At 46.6% G+C, this 18,552-nt stretch overlaps 1 protein-coding gene across 1 annotated transcript; it reads left to right on the top strand.

Annotated features, from left to right (window-relative positions):
- The first annotated feature begins 398 nt into the window (after positions 1–398).
- EN1 (engrailed homeobox 1) lies at positions 399–7,491 on the top strand. Its single transcript, XM_043996395.1, has 2 exons — positions 399–1,958; positions 6,412–7,491. Exons 1-2 carry the CDS (start codon positions 971–973, stop codon positions 6,726–6,728), a joined length of 1,305 nt encoding a protein of 434 aa, XP_043852330.1. The 5' UTR covers positions 399–970; the 3' UTR covers positions 6,729–7,491.
- Positions 7,492–18,552: the final 11,061 nt, after the last annotated feature.

The following is an 18,552-nucleotide window of genomic DNA, read 5'->3' as shown; positions in this document are numbered from 1 at the left end:
GGAGTTAATTTTATACTTGCCTACACCCCAAAGACACCCTCCCCCACCCACCGACCCCACACACTTGAGGGCAGGGGCAGCGAAGAAATGGAGACCGGACGTAGGAAGAAGAGGAACTTTTGGAAAGGGGTGGTAATGTGAAGAGTAGGGGTGGAGGAAGAGCAGAGAATGGACGCGCCAGGCTACCCGGCGACTCCCCCTCTCCCCGCTCCAACCCCAAGGATTATTTATCCGCAAAGTTCCAAGCCCACTCATTGGTTTGCGTCACGGGTGTCAGCGAGAGTCGCGGTTCGCTATTGGCCCCTCACACGTGCGGCCCAGACTCACGTGCTTCCGGTTTGAATGCAAAAAGTGTGCCTGGGTGATTTTTTTTTTAAGAGAGAGAGTTTGTGCAAAGATCGGAGCTGTCAGAGATTTGAAAAAAAAAAGAAAGAAAAAAAAAAAGCCCAGGCGCGGTGGCGGAGACACTCTCTCCCTGCAAAAAAAGCAAAGGCGATTAAAGGCGCTGCCAACCTCGAGCTGTGGGCAAAGCTGAGCATGACACTTGGGGAAGTCAAACCCCTCACTATTGCTTAGGAAGATGGCTAGATTTTAAGGACTGGATTTTTTTTCCCTTTAAAAAATATTTTATTTGGGGGAGCTCTTCCTGGTGTGGCTTTCTTTCCTTAAAAAAAAAAAAACAACTGAATCTGGTTACAAAAAGAAATAGTCAAGTGTCTTCATTTCTGGATATCTGCAAATTAGAGAGGAAAACAGATCTGCTCGGTAAAAGAGAGATTCAAGACAAGCGTCTGATCTTTTTCCCCCTTTTCTTTTTTCTTCTCCTTTTCCTTCTCTTTTTTGCTCCTTCTCTTCCTTCCTCTCCTTCTTTCTTCCCCGCACCCCCACTGGCCACTGGCAAAGTGGGGTGGAGAGCGAAGCGGGGGGGAGGGGGAAGGAAGCCGCGTCCGGGGCGGCGGGGCGGCTGAGTATGGAAGAGCAGCAGCCGGAGCATAACAGTCAGCGCGACTCCACCATAGGCACTGCGAGCCACAGCAGCAGCAGCAGCAGCAGCAGCGGCAGTAGCAGCAGCGCGAGCAACAGCAGCAGCGGGAGCAGCAGCAGCAGCAATAGCAGCAGCAGCAGCGGGAGCAGCAGCAGCGGCAGCGATGGAGACAGCGTGCCAGTGTCCCCGCAGCAAGCTCCCTCCTCTCCTGCAGCACCCTGCCTCCAGCCCCTACCCCATCACCACCACCATCATCACCACCACCACCACCACCATCACCACCAGCCCCCGCCGCCGCCGCCGCCCCAGCCGATGCCAGCACCTCCTCACCAACCTCCCCCACCGCCGCCGCCGCCCCAGCAGCACCGTACCACCAACTTTTTCATAGACAACATCCTGAGGCCAGACTTTGGTTGCAAGAAGGAGCAGCAGCAGCAACAGCAGCTCTTGGTTGGAGCGGGAGGAGGAGGAGGTGGCGGTAGTGCTGGTGGTGGTGGTGGTGGTGGTGGTGGAGGAGGAGGTGGAGGAGGAGGAGGAGGAGGCCGGGCAGAACGAGACAGAGGCCAGACAGCCGCAGGTAGAGATCCGGCCAATCCTCTGGGCACGCGGCCGGCGAACCCGGCTTCACTTCTCTGTCCAGCAGATGCGAACTGTGTGACGCCCGACGGCTCTGCGCCGGCCCCGGCCGCCGCCGCTTCCAAAGCTAACCCGGCGGCGGCAGCTGCGGCTGCCGCGGCGGCGGCGGCAGCCGTGGCGGCGGCGGCGGCTGCGGCAGCCGCTGCGTCTAAGCCTTCGGAAGGCAGCGGGGGGAGTCCTGGAGCAACCGGCGCTAAATACGGGGAACATGGGAACCCGGCTATCCTACTCATGGGCTCGGCCAACGGCGGGCCGGTGGTTAAAACTGACTCACAGCAGCCGCTAGTCTGGCCCGCTTGGGTCTACTGTACGCGTTATTCGGATCGCCCATCTTCTGGTGAGTACCCCTTTTGAAGTGAGTCTTCATTCCCGTGTCCCTCTAGGGTCACCGGTGGACACGCCCCACCCCCAACACCGTCAAAAGCTCTTAGAAACTAAAATAATAATGCATTTTCCTTCCCCCGTTCTTCCCAACCTATCCTATTCCTTTCTCTGTTCCTCTTACTTCCACCTCTCCTCGCATATTTTATTTGTTCCCGCTTTTCTGCGATGTCTTCATCTTTTGCCTAGTCTGAAGATCTGAAACAGTTGGGGTTGAGCGCCAGGGATAATTCACTATTGAATTCCTAACACTTTAAAATATTGTTCATAACAATTTCTTTCCTTTTCCTTTTCTGGGGTTGGCTAAGGTCTTGTGTTTGATTAAGATGAGAAGGCCTAGGCTAGAGAGTTTGGATTTATGTCGATAAGAACATAGGTTGCGATTATAGATATGTGTGCATTAGAATTTATGCACACTAGAATATTCTGTAATATTGATGACAGGAGAGAGCGAGAGAGAGCGAGAGAGAGCGAGCGAGCGAGAGAGAGAGAGAGAGAGAGAGAGAGAGAGAGAGAGAGAGAGAGAGAGAGAGATTGAGAATTTTCTTCCTTGGGTAGGGGAAGGAAAGGCCCTGTCGTGAGGCAAAGAAACAAGAGGGTTTTGTACAATAATGTCAGAAAGGAATCACAAGGATCCCCTGGTCTGGGAGGAGAAAATAGGCGTCAAGAGAGTCAAAGAGCTGAATCGGAGCTTTTAGAAGAAGAAGGTGGGGAGAGACGATCTATAGGACAGAGAGAGGTTGAAAGAACAGAAGCTTGAGCAGGCCGGAGGACCAGCTTCTGAGTCTCCCCGCTTGCATTGCTCTTTGCCTGCGAAACTCGGCTCTCAGAGCCTTCTGTTCCCGTTACCCCCTTTTTCCTTTTTATCTGTTAGGACACGACACCTAACACTCGCGATTGTTTTGAGGCGTGTGTGTCCCTTCAATGTTCCTTTTTTTTTCTTTTTTTTGGTGGCACATCGACCTTAGCATGTTTTCCATTGGAGTGCCCTCTCACTCCACTGGACTGCTCTTAGGTTGCTTCCTTAGTGTCCGACACTGGTTCTCTCAACCGTTAGCCTTCTAGTTCTCTTTCAGTTTTAGTGGGGAGAGTAAAAGAAATCCACACCCACCCTGTCCCCATCCCGGTCAAGCACAGCCTGGGCTGAAGAAAGAGGTTGAGTTTGGAGACAGAACATTAACTGGGGTCGGAGCTCAGAATCTTTTCCAGGTATCGGAGAGTCTCTCAGCTCCCCATTTCCTTTTTCTTCTCTCTTCACCTCCCTCTTCAATTCTGTCCCGAATTCCTTGGGCTTCAGAGCCAATCGATAGGCCGCTATCAGCCCCAGCCATCTCGATCCCCCCGTTATTGACACGTCCGTCTCCCTGAACCTCCGAAAAGCCGCTTTGATTGACTCGCCTGATGGATAGAGTGATTGAGCTGTCAGGTCGGCTGCTAGGGATGGCCGGGGAGAAACGATTTTATTGCCTGTGCTCAGTGTATCCATACACATGCACTACCATAAACCCAGTCTCAGACACAGACAGGGGTCTAGGCCTCTCTGGCTATGGTCATCCCCTCTCCCTTTACATTACCAAAAGAAATAAATTAAATGTTTTCTCCTTCCTCATTGGGGTTCTTCTGCCTTGTCTAGGTCAGCGTCTTTGCATTTGGCATCGTGAGTGGCAGGGGTCCAATTGTATTCCCTGTAACTTTCTGGAGCCCAGGATTCTCTTAGAGAGAATGGAAACTTGCATTTTGGTTATTAGTGGAAAGTGGACTTTAGGAGTCTTTTCTCCACTGGGAAGAAAAAAAATCAGTTTGAATCACCTAGAAAGCTTTCCAACCAGCAAGGTTGAACTCCAGGATCCCATCGAAGAGGCCCCAGTCTAACCTAGTACTCTTATACTGTATCCTCTTCTTCTGGTATGAGGAGAGTGGGTTTTCTGAGAGGAAGATATTAAGCTTGTCTCTGTCTCCAACCTACACTCAGAAGTAGCCTGACAGCTAGGCCCCAGATTCCCTAGGCCCTCACTGTAACCATCAAAAGCTAATGGTGCTTCCCCTTGGGGATCACTGTGTGGTTCATACCCCTACTCCATCTACTAGTCCGAGACTAGAGTTTGCTCACAGCTTCCTTCTTTATATTCCGTTCTGTCAGAATCTGAGAGATGTGGCATTTCTCTTGATGGTGGCACTCTCACTGGGGTACTCCAAGGCTTTAGAGTTTTTATAGATAGCAACGATTTGGTTATCTGGCTTCTCAACACGGAAAGGCCAAGAGACTTCCGCCCCCACTATTTATCCCTTCTCAGAATCTCCGTTTCTAACCTTTCTATCTTCAATTGCAAAAATCCTGTAGACTCAAATAGTGAAAATAGGATGGGAATGTAGGTGTACTGATGCATGGATCAGGTAGAGGGATAGGCCATCTGACAGCTATGTGATCTCAAAACCTATCTCTATCTCTCTGTCGGTTCATATGGCTCGGTAGTTCTCTATTCTGATCTCTATCCTAATTCCAGGTCTCCTACCTACTGTCAGAGGACCAACAGAACCTAGGTGTATGGAGGACTCAGTGGGTTTGCAAGAATATAGCAGCTGCGATCCATGGGGTCCATGGTATTCTGGCTGCTTTATGCCTATGTCCTTGGCCTCTGGATGAATTCCTGAATTAATTTCTCTGCCCTCCTTTCTCATGTGTGTTTTGGTCCAGAAATGTCAGCCACGGAATGCTTTATCTTGGAAAAGGCAGAGGGGTTAAAAACCCCAATTCCGAATTTTCTGTGTGCTTTTTTTTTTCGTTTCATTACATTTTGTTTCGTTTTGTTGGCTGTTTTCTTTTTACAATTTATGAAATAAGTAGTAGAGGATTTGAAAACATAAAAATAGTCAAAGTCGATGAATTTTGAAATCGCTTAGAAGCTGGAATCCCAGCGACAGTCTGGAAAGAGGCAGGCATCTCTTTCAAAGTGAACATTTAAGGAGTGGTGATCTGGGAAGAGAAAGCAATAGGTTTAGTGATTGGGGGCGCTTGCAAAGCTTCCCTGTAGATCGTGTTGAGTTTATCTGTTCCGCTCTAGCCTTAGCCGGGACCATGGTCCTTCCTGCAGTTCTGGGCATAGAGTGCCCTTGCAGTCAATGTATTTCCCATAGTCCCTAGGTCTGGCCTCATTTCAGCTGGTGGCTCAGAAACTTGTCTGTAGCAGAAGGCATCGAACTTCCTTCCTCTCTTTCCGCGGCGAGGTCTGGGATTCCCCAGGGTCTCACAGAAAATAACGGAAAGGAAGCGGGGCCTGGGGCGTTTGAGCCCAATCGGGCTAGGGTTAAAGCGAAGCTTGTGGCAAAAAGAAAAACGGCTATGGGTGGTGGCCAGGGGAATGCAGTCTATTTCTTGGTCCTTCTCAGGAGGCCTTGACCCCGCGGGCTTAATTTTCTCGATCTCTTTGCTTTCTTCTGATGCGGGTGAGGGTGGGGGTGGAGTGGGTTTCTCTGGATTGGGAGACCAGAGGTGGGGGAAGGGGTGGCAACAGCTATGCTAACTCTTTAAAGGACAGTGGGCATTGATTTGAGGTGATTTGTACTAGCATTTATTTTCTCAACCTTGGTGGAGCCGGGACCTGAGATCTTGGAAATTAAAGGAGTGTTTGTGGGGCGGAGGGTGAAGGGGACACGCAAAATGATTCGGCTGGGGTTCCAGCTCGCGTGTCAGCTCCTCTTCTCCCAGCTGCCTTCTCCCCTTCCTCATTGTCACAGTGGGAATGGCTAGTTCTAGTTTTCAGAGACTGTTTCCAAAGGCCGATTTTGGGTTTCCCGTGAGGGAAAAGAAGGGAGCAGAAGGAAAGACAGCTGGGCGGGGACCCGGATTTCGTTTTTAGCAATTCCTTTCTTTCTGAGATTATCTGCTGCTTCTTTGGTCGCTGGGTTGCCTGGAGCCTTGACTAGTTAGAATCATATTCTCAGGTAAATGCTTTTGACTCTCCTCTCTCCCCTCAGCCTTATAAATGGTAGTGCTGGCAAGAAGGGGAAATCCTATACACGTTTTCTCTTCCTTTCCTTCGATCTAGATTGAAATTGTCGGGGTTCTGTAGCTGTCGGCCATTTTTCCCCCTTTCTCACTCTTTACTCACTATCAAAAAAAAAAAAGATGAGTGGGTAATAAGGGACAATTGGTTTGGTGCAGGGAAGACTGCTTCTTGAATTGGGGGTGGGGTCGGGATGCTATGGTTTCGAGGGAGGGGGACTTCGAAAACAGAAGGGGCTTTCGTATCCAAGTATGATGCACCCCCTTTCACTGATACAATTCACACAGCTGCCTTTCCACCTTCCTCTCCCCTCCCCCATTTTCTTCCCTCTTTCCCCTTTTCTCTCTGTCCTCTCTCTCCCTCCCCTTTGCCTTCCCCTCCCCGGCCTGTCTCCTTCCCATGTAGGTCCCCGCACCAGGAAACTGAAGAAGAAGAAGAACGAGAAGGAGGACAAGCGGCCGCGGACGGCGTTCACTGCAGAGCAGCTGCAGAGACTCAAGGCGGAGTTCCAGGCGAACCGCTACATCACGGAGCAGCGCCGGCAGACCCTGGCCCAGGAGCTCAGCCTCAATGAGTCCCAGATCAAAATATGGTTCCAGAACAAACGAGCTAAGATCAAGAAGGCCACAGGCATTAAGAACGGCCTGGCTTTGCACCTCATGGCCCAGGGACTGTACAACCATTCCACGACCACCGTACAGGACAAAGAGGAGAGCGAGTAGCCACTTCCCCCTTCCCCCCTCCCCCCCCCTCTGCTTCACGCTGCCTCCTGACACCCTCCCATCCCCACCCTCTCCTCGTTCCCCTCCTCCGGCTCAAACGATTTTTTTTTCCAGGGAAGAAATAATAAACAAAAGAGAAGGGGGGGGAAAGACTTCGAACGGCAAGTCATGTTGAAAGAAAAAATTTTTAAAAAGAGAGACTCGGACAGGTGCTATCGAAATCAGATCTATTCTCTATTAATAGTATAAGGGACGAAAATGCGAACACTTAAATCTCTATATAGCCAAACAGCTTACAACCTTGTATATATTTAATTTCAGGTAAGGAAAAAAAAATATGTGTAGCGATCTCTATTTGCTGGACATTTTATCAATCTCCTTTATTATTATTATTGTTATAATTATTATAATAATTATTATTTTATCCCTCCCCCTTTCTCCTGGTTCGTTTGCGTTCCGTTTTTCTTTTGAATGTGGTCGCTTCTTGGTCCTCCCTTTTCTCCCACCCCTCCACCCCTTCTCCAAATCACTGTCTCTGCCCATCTCGGACTTTTCTTTGTGTGTGTGTGTGTGTGTGTGTGTGTGTGTGTGTGTGTGTGTGTGTGTGTGTGTGTGTGGTATGTGCCTGCGTGTCTCTCCTTTAGTCTCTCCCACTTTCCTCCTTCTTTCTTCCTTTTCTTCCTTCGTTTTCTTCCTTCCCTTTCCTTTTTTTTTTTCTGAGACCTGTTTTGACCCCACAGACTGCGAGACTGAACCGCCGCTACAAGCCAAAGATTTTATTATGTTCAGAAACCTGTAGTCTGAAATAAAGTGTACACTGTGTTCACAAGTCCGCGTTGCTCCTTCTCTTTTGGGTCTTTGCCCTCCCGCCGGACTCAGGCTTGGACTGGTTGACTTCATCCGACTGGCCATTCGGGCCCGACTGGGGTTCCTGGAAAGGGAGGATGCCGGGGAGAGTGGGACCTGAGGAGCCTTCACTCCCTAGCTTCCCTATTTCCACATAATCGGGGAGCAGTCGTGGGGTAGGCTAGGGTGGGAGGCAAATGGGAAACAACTTACGTATTTCATAGGGCGATTCTAGGCCAAAGCAATCTCTAGAGAAATGCGATTTCCGTCCGGGGGTCAAGAAATTCTAGGGATCTCAGATCTCACCGGGAAACAGATGACCATCACTGGGGTGGAGGGGAAGGAAACACAGGAATGGATGGGGAGACACCAGTAACAAAGCATTTTTTCTTCTGGGGGAGTGCCTAGTGTTGGGCTGATAGGGGCTTTGCCCAGACTGGCACGTGGATCCGACCCGGGAAGCTGTGCTTTCAGCGCCCTCATCCCCTTCTCTTTTTAATATGTGTTTCCTTTAAGCCAGAGCGTGGAAGAGGGTCTCCCTGCAAGGAGGTGGGGGTGGGGTGCGACGGGGATCCCTTCTGCGAATGATCTTTACTCGGCAGTCCGTTGCTTAGCAGCCTCTTAGTAAAGAATGGTCCTTTTCTGCACCCATCCCTTTACCCCCTCGGCAGACTATGCTGCTTTTATTCCCACAGGTTTTCGTTTGGGAGAAAGTGATTCAGTCTGGGGACCGTGTGTGTGTGTGTGTGTGTGTGTGTGTGTGTGTGTGTGTGTGCCTTACGGTGTGAGGAAGGGAACAAACCTACGAGTTTCAGCCTAACCTCCTGACCAGCGAGCTCTCTGTCTCTCTATCTCGCTTCAGGAGAACCAACCTCAAAGACTTCGTTAGTCTAGGATATTCACAGCCACTGTCGTATGTTACTGTCAACACTATTACGGTTGTCAGTGTCAATTCGACTGACCCTAACTAAGGAGACTCTGATGAAAGTTTATTCTAACAGTACTGTAATAATATTTTAAATAGTAAAATGCATAGCAAGACTCCTAACAATAAAAACAACCACACCCAAAATAAACCACTTGCGTCTTACGGGAATGGGAGACAGGCCAGAATACACCAGGTCTCGTGCTTTCTCCATTCCTCCCTCTTCCAATTTTTCCCCAAATTCCCCAGAAGAAGGAGCAAAGGAAGAAAGAACATCAGGTTGCTTCTTATGTTTCTGGTGATTTTGGGAGGGGGGGGGCGGTGAGGAGAAACCTGAATAGTTGCCGATTTTCTTCCATCTTTGAGTGGTTGTGTCTACTTATTGCTGGGACATTTCTCTGGGAATGTAAAAATCAAAAACAGAAAATGAGTTTCTGTTCTTTACTTCTACTTCTGCTTCTCTATCTCCTCCGTGTGTGTGTGTGTGCGTGTGTGTGCTGTAAGAGTGGGTCATAATGGTTTCTTTCTTTGGGTTAATTTTATTTTATTACTACTTTGATTTGCGATTATTAACGTCAACTACGGTTAATTTAGCTGGTTACTTTCCAACTCTCTGGTTTCTTTCCATTTAGGTTGAGATAATTTTCCCTTTTGAACCTGGGTGAGGAGCAGCCCTCCAGGACCTCAGTAACCAAAACTGTCATCAGTTTCCCAGGATCTGGGTTCACAGGCAATGAGACGGGAAGATACATCAAAATTCCCCCATCAGGCGCAAACATTATTTCAGTCAATTACTTCATTCTTCCTCTTTTCTGTCTCTATCTGAGCCTTTCAATCTAGGATTGAGGAGGATAAAAATCCTGGAATAATTTGAATGAGATACCCCCACAAGAATGGAGGCTTATGCTGATTTATTGGGACTTGTTTGATACAGCTGTTTCCAGTTTGGAAGTGGAATCTATGGGCTGACCAGGTTCCTCCAAGTTTCAAGAGATTGGGGTCTTCTTTTTTTATTTACCCAGCCCCATTTTCACAAATCTCTCAAGGAGTCCCTATTCAGTTTAATTTAATTAAACAAATTTTCATAATAAATTTGAGGGGTTCAGACAGAATCTAGCAACTCTGTCTTCCCCAGCTTTGATGAAGTCAGAAGTGTGTGTGTGTGTGTGTGTGTGTGTGTGTGTGTGTGTGTGTGTGTGTGTGTGAGAGAGAGAGAGAGAAAGAGAGAGAGAGAGAGAGAGAGAGAGAGAGAGAGAGAGAGAGAGAGAGAGAGAGAGCATAGGCACGGGTACAAGTCAGGCACAACTTCTACAAAAATGGTTTTCCACTCCCATCTTACTCTGAGGCCTCTTCTCATTCTAGAACTCAAGGGGGAGAAAAAGAGAAGACAAAGGGTGGCATCTGTGGAAAATTGCTCAGGTTAAAATTTTCTTTGACATGATCTGCCTATATGGGAGAAAACTAGAGTAGGTCACTTGCCTCAAAGCTTCTTCCTTTTTTCTCTCTCACGATGTTCCACTTCTAAGTTCTAGTCGTCTGTTTTCCCATGAGAAAAGACAAGATTTGACAAGGTCTAAGGCAAGGGGTGTGTGTATATGTTTGTTATTTATACATGTGTTTGTGTGTGTTGGGGGTAAGAGAAGCACTCTGTCCCATTCCTTTTCATCCTCTGACCAGAATGAAGCAGACAGGATCTCTTTCCCTGTAGTCTCTCCTAGCCTCAACCAAGATGAGGATAGAGAGGAGAAGAAAAAAGAGCAATGATCATTTATTGTTTAATCAAGATGAATCGAATATGTCACTATTTTGTATTATTGCTCTAAGTGCTTTTTCCATCCATTAGTTTATTTTCATTCTTCCACTGTAGAGATATATTGAGAAATTATTTTTCTTCCTATTACAAAGATCAGGAAACTGAGGGCTAAATGTGCTCATGCTTACACATTGTTTGTGACAGATCCCGAGGTCAGAATCCAAAAGTCTCTTCATTCAGTTCAGTTCTTTGAACTAATTCAGTTCAATGTCTTCTCTGGCCCTGTGTTCACTTTCTGGCTGTCTTTCCTCAGTTCTAGAAAACTGACATTGAGTCTGAACCTAGGACCTTGAAGGATATCCCCAAAACCAGTCCCCATCTCTAGACCCCTTCCTCACTGATAAGACTACTTTCTTGTTTCCCCTTTAGGAAAAGTAATAATAACCATAAAAGGAATTGATTTCTATGATTTATGGGGCTAGCTTAACAAACTGTATGTGAATTAAAGTCTGAAGCTGCACTGAAATAAATATCAGAAAGCACCATCAAAATTTCCCTCATTTTCTTTTTCTTTTAAAGATGAATTGAACCATAAACTTAAATCTCCCTTTGCTCAGGAGGAAACAGACTGCTATTTAAGTCCAAACAGTATTGATCCAAGGCCCCTTTGTAGGCAAAGGTCTCTGTTTACTGATGGAAACTCAACTTTTTTTTTTTCCCAAGGATACTGGAATTAGGTGTGTGTGTGTGTGTGTGTGTAGGGAAGAGGGCTTTCTGTCCAATTCTCTCAAGTCCAACTTAGCAAGGCCCCAAATAAAATAGTTCTTGCCTAGCAAAAAGACCAAGAGTAAGCCTTTGGCTCTTTCTTCCAGTGATCACAGGAGCAACAGCTTGTTTTTGCAACCAGTGGCTATGACTTTGATAATGTTTCCAAAGCAGTAAGCTCACCCCGCCTGCCCTACACACCCGGATTCTTCTCTTCTCCACTTGGGGAATAACAGCCAGAGCCTGAGGAATGATGGGACAATCAGATGAATAACAATTAGTGAGAGGGCATGAGAGGGAAATCACTAAGGTAAGAGAGAGAAAAAGAGAGGAGAGCTGACTTAGTCAAACTATTTTTCAGTCTACTTTCTCTGCTTTGTTTGCCTTCACCCCACCTCTCCCTCTGAGACTCTCTCCATCTCTCTCCATTTCTGTCTGTGGGTTGTTCTTGGTTTTCAATCATAGACCTTCCTTCCTCTGCTGTCTGGCCCTGTGACAGGCTATTTCTCACCCTTCTGAATGTGTTTGGAGGTCAGAGGCTGAAGTCTGATCTTGATTCACTCTTTTACCTTTCCCTTCGAGAAGGGAGTCATCCGGCTCTTTGCAAGGATGGGCAGCTCTAATCCAAATGAAGAACTGGGTTTGAATTAGATAGCAGGTTTATGCCCTCATCAGGGATCCTAACCATCAAAGAAGAAAGGGACCTTGATCTTTTCTCTCTTTCCCTTTTCCTCTCCCCCTTGCTCCAACACCCCCCCCCACACACACACATTCTAGAGTCCCGTCCATGTCTCTTATTCCCAATCTTCTGAGACCCAGACCACCTCACTGTGGGCTTGGTGAGGAGTCAGGGTCGGAAACATTAGACATTTTACTTTTGCTACTGTTGTGAGTTTGGGAAAAAGAAGTAGCTTGAGGGTTTTAAGTATGGACTTCAGGCTGCTGCAAAGGGGTGAAAACCCTCCCCCTAAAAGGCAAAATGCAGAGATTTAGGGGTTAGGTTTTTTTTTACCACAGGTATGCACAAGACACATAACATGTATTTACTCAAAGTGTACAAGCAAATATTAAGTACCATCTCATACATATACAATATGTACCTGCAGGTGCATATATACATGCACAATACAAAATTTGTTAATGCATACAGACCACATATTTGCACACACATATGTACCAGCAACTGTGCAGTCTGAACATATCCACCACATTAGCACTTAAGAGGAATTTATTATGTGTTCACAATAAGAGGAATCTGCTCTTCAAAGAAAGAGACAGTTGTGTTCTTTCTCCTCTATTCCTATCTAGAGATGGATCTTCATACCTCAGTCTCCATGCTATTTGGATTTATCAAGGCTGGAACTCAAATGCTACATGAGGAAATATTAGGATGGAAATGGTTATTCCTGGGGAATTTGGGACAGATTGGGAGTAGTAAGTTCAAGACAATGAAATCCTGGGACATAGTGGACTAAGGGCCTGAGTGCATTTTAGGTTACCCTCTTCTTGAGTCCTCACCTGCCTTGAGCACCTAGACCTAGTGTTGCACACAGGCTGGAAGAGGGACTTCACTTGGATCAGGAAGAACTGAAGATACAGCAGCATGAGAAATGGCCAGGGGAACATCCAGTGTTTTCAGGCCCCAGGGGCCAGTATGTGTCTTGTTATACACAGAGACTGCCAGCCAGTGCAAGAAGCCCTGACAGTAGTCACACTCATGCGCACACGGTGCACCATAAAGATTTTTCCAACCTCATCAAAGGATAAGGACTCTCCATCAGCACCTCCTTCCCTTCCTTGGCCAGAAATCTCCAGCAAAGAGTCAGGAGAGAACAGACTAGTAACTAGTTGTTAGTGAAAAATTATTCTGATTTGGGTCCTAAGGTTTTTGTTTGTTTGTTTGTTTTTGGGGGGAGTCCTAAGTTTTTGAGGTTTACTGAAGCTGATGCTGGTGCTGGGTTTGCTTGGTAGTTTTAGTTAGGCTATATACCCTACTCACATGCAGCAGCAACAACACTAACAAATACCATCTAACAGATTACTAGAGGTATCATCTTTTCTCAAAAATTTTGGCAGTGGGTTACACTAATCCAATTTAAGACTTGAAAAAGTCTCTTGCTCTGAGAACACACCAGCCAGACACATGGGACATCTGTGGGGAGAGAAAGGTGGGGGGAGCTTATTATATGTATAAGAATATTCCAAATATTTGTGCAAGAATTTTTCTTTACTCTTTTTCTTCTTTGTGTGTTGTGTGTATGCACTTATGTTTCTGAATAGAAGAGAATTGAGGAATTTTCTTCAGAAACTAACACAACAAATTTGCTGAAAAATACAGGTGATTTCAAACATCTGGCCCTGATATTGATCCTCATCCTCTGAGACCTGTGGAACTTTTCATTTGAGTAGAGGTAGGGTTTGGCGGGAGTGGTAAATTGCCTCCCTTTTCTCCTAGATCCTATAAGCCCAATGGAACCTTTACCCCATTGTTCTTCTCCCACTGTATGTCAAAGTGTGGTTTCCTTCTGCTTTACACTTCTATAAACACCATAGAGGAGAGCGGACATCAAGACAATGGGGTCCCCAGATTTCTCTAAGGTTGCACAGCTAGATTAATGCTTTAGTTTGGAACACTATCATTGTCACACTTTTTCACTGCAGAGACAGACCTAGGTTGCCAGCAAACATGGGGATAATAATTATACCCTCACAGTGAACATATATTCCTAGATTCAATAATTGGATTAATATGGCTACTTACTGTCAGGGAGAATATCTTCAAGTATGATCTCTGAAGTGCTTCCTTGGACATAGCCATAATAGCAGAACCTCAGATTCTTGGCCAACAGACCAGAAGTTCTGTTTTTGGATAAAAGGAAGTATACAGTGAAATGTATGGTATAATTGACCTCACATTTTAGAAGCACTGCCAATACTTATATGGAAAACACATAGCTTCTCCAATTTGTGGATTAAGGAAAAGAAATATAGGCATCCAAAATGCAGGGAATTCACCCTTCTCACCTTCTTCATCATAACTTCTTCCTTCTGCTCCTGCTCTATCTCCTCCTTCTCCTCCTTCTCTTCCTCCTCTTCCTTCTCCTCATTCTCCTCCTTCTCCTTCTCCTCCTTCTTCTCCTTCTCCTCCTTCCCTTCCCTTCCCTGATTTACTTAAGTGTCAGATTTACATGTGTTGATTATTATTCCAACTGGAGATTATTGTGATGTTATTAGTCAATGTGGCTTCTATAATTATAAAGATTTTATATCTTAAGAGAGGTAGTATGGTGAAATGGAAAGTGCTTTGGACTTAGAATCAGGAGCCTCCTGTTATGGCTAAGACTTTAGCCCTGTGATCTGGAACACATCACTAACCTTTCTAGGTTTCAGATTCCTTATCTCTAAAATCAGAATATCGTTCTAGATGACCCGGGGATAATACTAACAGTGTGAATCTGAGTGGGTTATTTCACCTCCAGGAGTCTCAGCTTCCTCCTTTGAGAAATATGGGCAAATGGGCATTATAATGGGGAAAGAGCTTTGGAAACAGTAAAACTCCATAAAAGTGAATTATCGTGTCAGATGAACCTAATTTTTAAAATGTGGGATGTCTCAACAAGTTTTATGCATTTTAAAGCTATTAAAGCTTAAGTTAACCCTTAATAGCTTAAAACTTCAGTAAGACTTTTGGGGGCACCGAATATATTAATATGGTCAATAATACTTTGTATCATGTCCTGTTAAGATCAGGACCGATAGAACATCCTCATATCTTTTCTCCTGAAATTTGTTTCAAGAGCCTCCTAGTCCTCTTTTCACTTACCCTTGAATTTGAGGTAGAAGTATTCCATATTCACTGTCTCGGGACCATGACCTTCCAGTTTATATTCCAAAGAACTCCCTTTTCTTCAGATTGAAGCAAGGCTCCCCCATCCAAGAGTTCCCACAGGTCTTCCCTGAAGACTCTCCACCCAGTGGGGCTGGGTATTGTTGGTCTTGGAGCTAAATGACTTAGGAGAGCTTGGGAGGATATATCTGCACCTAGTCTTTAGAGAGCCCTGAGTTTTTCCAGCTCTAAGTCTGCATCGACCTCTAGAGAATTCTTTCAGGTTCATCACTGGTCCCCGGAAGGGGGATTTGTTTTTCTCCCGAGGTGGCTCTTCTTTCACTTCCCTTTCCATATCTACATAGAGGAGCCATTCCTTTTGTATGTCCCTCCCAACAGAGTCTCATTGGCAGAGATGCCCCTCTGTCTTCTGACTAAAATTTAGCTACCTTAGGACTCTAGAAATAGATCAGCTGAGAGTCAACCATTAACACCACCCAGTCTCTCCTCCCCTAGAAAGGCAATGTTTCCTTTAATCAGTAACTGGGATATTAGGGTTAAGCTGGAGTCCCTAAATGCTCCATCTTCCTCACCCAAACTAACACTCCAAACTTGAATCTTTGTCCATCTTACTGAGAGAAGGAAGGTGACAATGTCAACTTTCATTCTCCTTACTCTCTGGAAGAAGCTGTCTTCCTTACTCTTCCCTCATTATCCATCTTTAATGCTTTTCCCAGGGCTGAGGAGCCCCATGAAATTCTGAGTCCCTTCCGGACTCTCCTTTAGCAGGTTCAAGGCCCCAAATCTGTATCCAGGTGTGTGGTCTATGCCTGTCAGAAGTCTCATTTTGATCTGTTTTGATCTGTCTTTGCAACTTTTACTTCCTTTTTCTCTTTCTTTTTGGTCTCAGTCTCTGACTCATTTCTATACTGCTTGTATCCCTCTGTGTTTCTCTCTCTGCTGCAGCATCTCTCTCTCTCTCTCTCTCTCTCTCTCTCTCTCTCTCTCTCTCTCTCTCTCTCTCTCTCTCTCCCCCTCCCTCCTTCCCTCCCTCCCTCCCTCCCTCTCTGTCTCTGAATTTGTCTCTTTTTGCGTGTCTCTGTGTCTTTTTGCCTGTGTCTGTATCTGGCTCTGTCTTTCCAAAGCCGTTTTGTTTCTCTGAGAGGAGCTCTTACCTTACTATCCTTCTCTCCTCAGTACCCAAGTTTGTTCACAAAGTTACCTTGCTTCACCATGGGGAGAAAACGAGATGGGGAATAGAAAACAGCCTGCTCAGTAATGTCTGGGAACTTCATTCGGGCTTGATGTTTGCGGCATTGCCTCTTGAACTTGATAGGGGCAGAACTTGGCACAATCCCCCCCGCCCCCCCCCAACTTTTACAGCTTGAGTTATCCATTTTGTCTTGAAGAGGGTGAAAGGAGCAGTCTATATAGGGGGCTTCCGGGACAAATGAGTCAAGAAAGTAGGAAAATTCTGGCTGGTCATCCCACTCCATTCTCACTTTTAGAGCCGCCTGGAAACAGGCGAATTTCCAATCTTTTCCAAGCCAATTGAGGATCTGAGACAGGCCAGCTTGGGGGTCAAAACCTCCCGGGGAAGGGGCCTGGGAGGGGAGGGGGGAAGGAGGAGGAGAAAGGGGGAGCGAAGAGGGGGGAGCCTTTAGAGCTGCTGGGTTCGAGCTTTATTTGTGTTTCTCCAACTTGAGAGAGAGAGAGAGAGAGAGAGAGAGAGAGAGAGAGAGAGAGAGAGAGAGCGAGAGAGCGAGCGAGCGAACCCTGGGTTGAGAAAGTCTTTCTTCTTTTCGGAACCATCAGCCCTCACGGACTTGACGGAGGCAAAACCCAGGGTCTTTGGAGAGAGACGATCTAACACAATTCCCTCTTCCGGGGGAATAACTCCGGGCAATCAGGCTTTGAGGGCCCTGTACTGATCTTTCCAGGACCCAGGTGAGCGCCTTCCGAAATTTTTTCTCTGGGGTACTTCTCTCCGCCCCCCCAAGAAAAGTGGAAGTAAGTTCCTCTATAATCCTGTGATCTTTACACCCTTATTTCTCTCTCCTTCAATATACCGACAACGAACAGGGCAGGAAAACTGTTTTTTTTCCAATTTCCACCCCTTTCTTTCCTAGAGGGATTTGGCAACCTCACTGGTTAGGCGCCTTTGCTTCCCGCTGGGGTGTATTCTTTACAGTCATTTCTTTTGTACTTGCAATGTCAATTTTAATGCACCCCACCCTCGGCATCCTTCTTGGCCATGCCTGTCCTCTCCTTGCGGTTAGCTTTTCTCCGCATCCTTAGGCAACTAGGGGCCCTGTAGGGGAGATACAGCGGCCTAACTTTGTGAGGGGTTAGTCTGTACTGTTGAGAGCAAGCAATCTTTGGTCCAGCCCCTCCCTCTTCAATCCAGCTAGCTGGACTTGTACTTTGTTCCCCAGGCCCCAGATGTGGGGAATACAGAGGAGGTGCTCATGGCATCGAAAATGGAATCTGAAAGAAGAGGTGGGGAGTTTGGGGCCACAGTTTATCTTAGGGTTTAATGTAAAGACACTGGGTTATTTTAGAATGATCAGCGCGTACCTCGGGCCCCTTCCAGGATCTTTTCTTTTCTCCAAATATCTTTCCTGGTTGAACCCATACCCTGAGAGTTCGAGATGCTGATTTGGTAAGGTTGTTCTTGAAAGAGGCGGATGAGAGAGAGTCCAGGATCCTTGAGTGTATGTGGAAAATATTTTCCAAAAGAGACTCCAGTTTAAGTGGATTCTGAGACATACTTTCTCACTCTAAAAATGAACATTGATTTAAAGTAACTTTGGGGTGTTTCTGAGCTGGCAAAGCCACCAGTTCCCCCCCCCCTTCACCCGGACTCTCCTCGGTCTCTCTTCCCAAGATTATGGCCTCGAACAGAGAAGTGGTGGCTCCGGACATGATTGGCCGAGCGCAGTGACTGGGGCACCCGAACGCTGCTGAGAAAACTTGCTGAAGTGCGCTGCAGCAGGGGCAGGTGGCAGCCCCGCAATCTCTTCCTATCCTTGCAACCCATCCACTTTCTCGTTTTTCCTCTTGAAAGCCCCCACCTTTCGTTTCTTTTTGAGTTGAACTGACATATTTCAGTTACAGAGCGCAGGGACCCTGCATGGCCGTCTGTGCGTCTGGTGTGCGTGCTTGCGCGCAAAAAAAAAAAAAAAAGAGTCCTAATGCTTCTTTTCTCTTCCAGTCCCAAATTGCACTCCCCAGCCACGCAATAGCCCTAGTCCAGCAAGCCGCCCTGGAATCTCTTGCAACTTCATTATTAGATAAAGATGGTATCTGAGGCAGAGGGGAGTCAAAAGAAACAGGTGGGAAACACAAGCTACAACTCCAAAACCACGAATTAATAGACTTTGTACGAGGCTATTTCCTCTTTGGGGGGCACAATTCACTTCCCATTTTTTTTCATAGGGCCCACAAAATTCTCTCTCTCTCTCTCTCTCTCTCTCTCTCTCTCTCTCTCTCTCTCTCTCTCTCTCTCTCTCTCTCTCTCATCTTAGTCCTGGACTGAGAAACACTTTATATTTCATCGTGAACAACAGATCTCCAAGCTCTTTATCTTTAGGCTGAGAGCCAGGCTCAAGAAAACCTCTTGCCTAGGCTTTAGGAAATAGGGTTTAGGAATCCTTTTCCTGTTTAGGACCATTTTACTTTTGTGATTGATTCAACACATAAACACATA

This window comes from Dromiciops gliroides, chromosome 3, assembly GCF_019393635.1.
Source record: "Dromiciops gliroides isolate mDroGli1 chromosome 3, mDroGli1.pri, whole genome shotgun sequence".
Lineage (NCBI taxonomy): Eukaryota > Metazoa > Chordata > Mammalia > Microbiotheria > Microbiotheriidae > Dromiciops > Dromiciops gliroides.
This window is presented reverse-complemented; position numbering and strand designations above follow the sequence as displayed.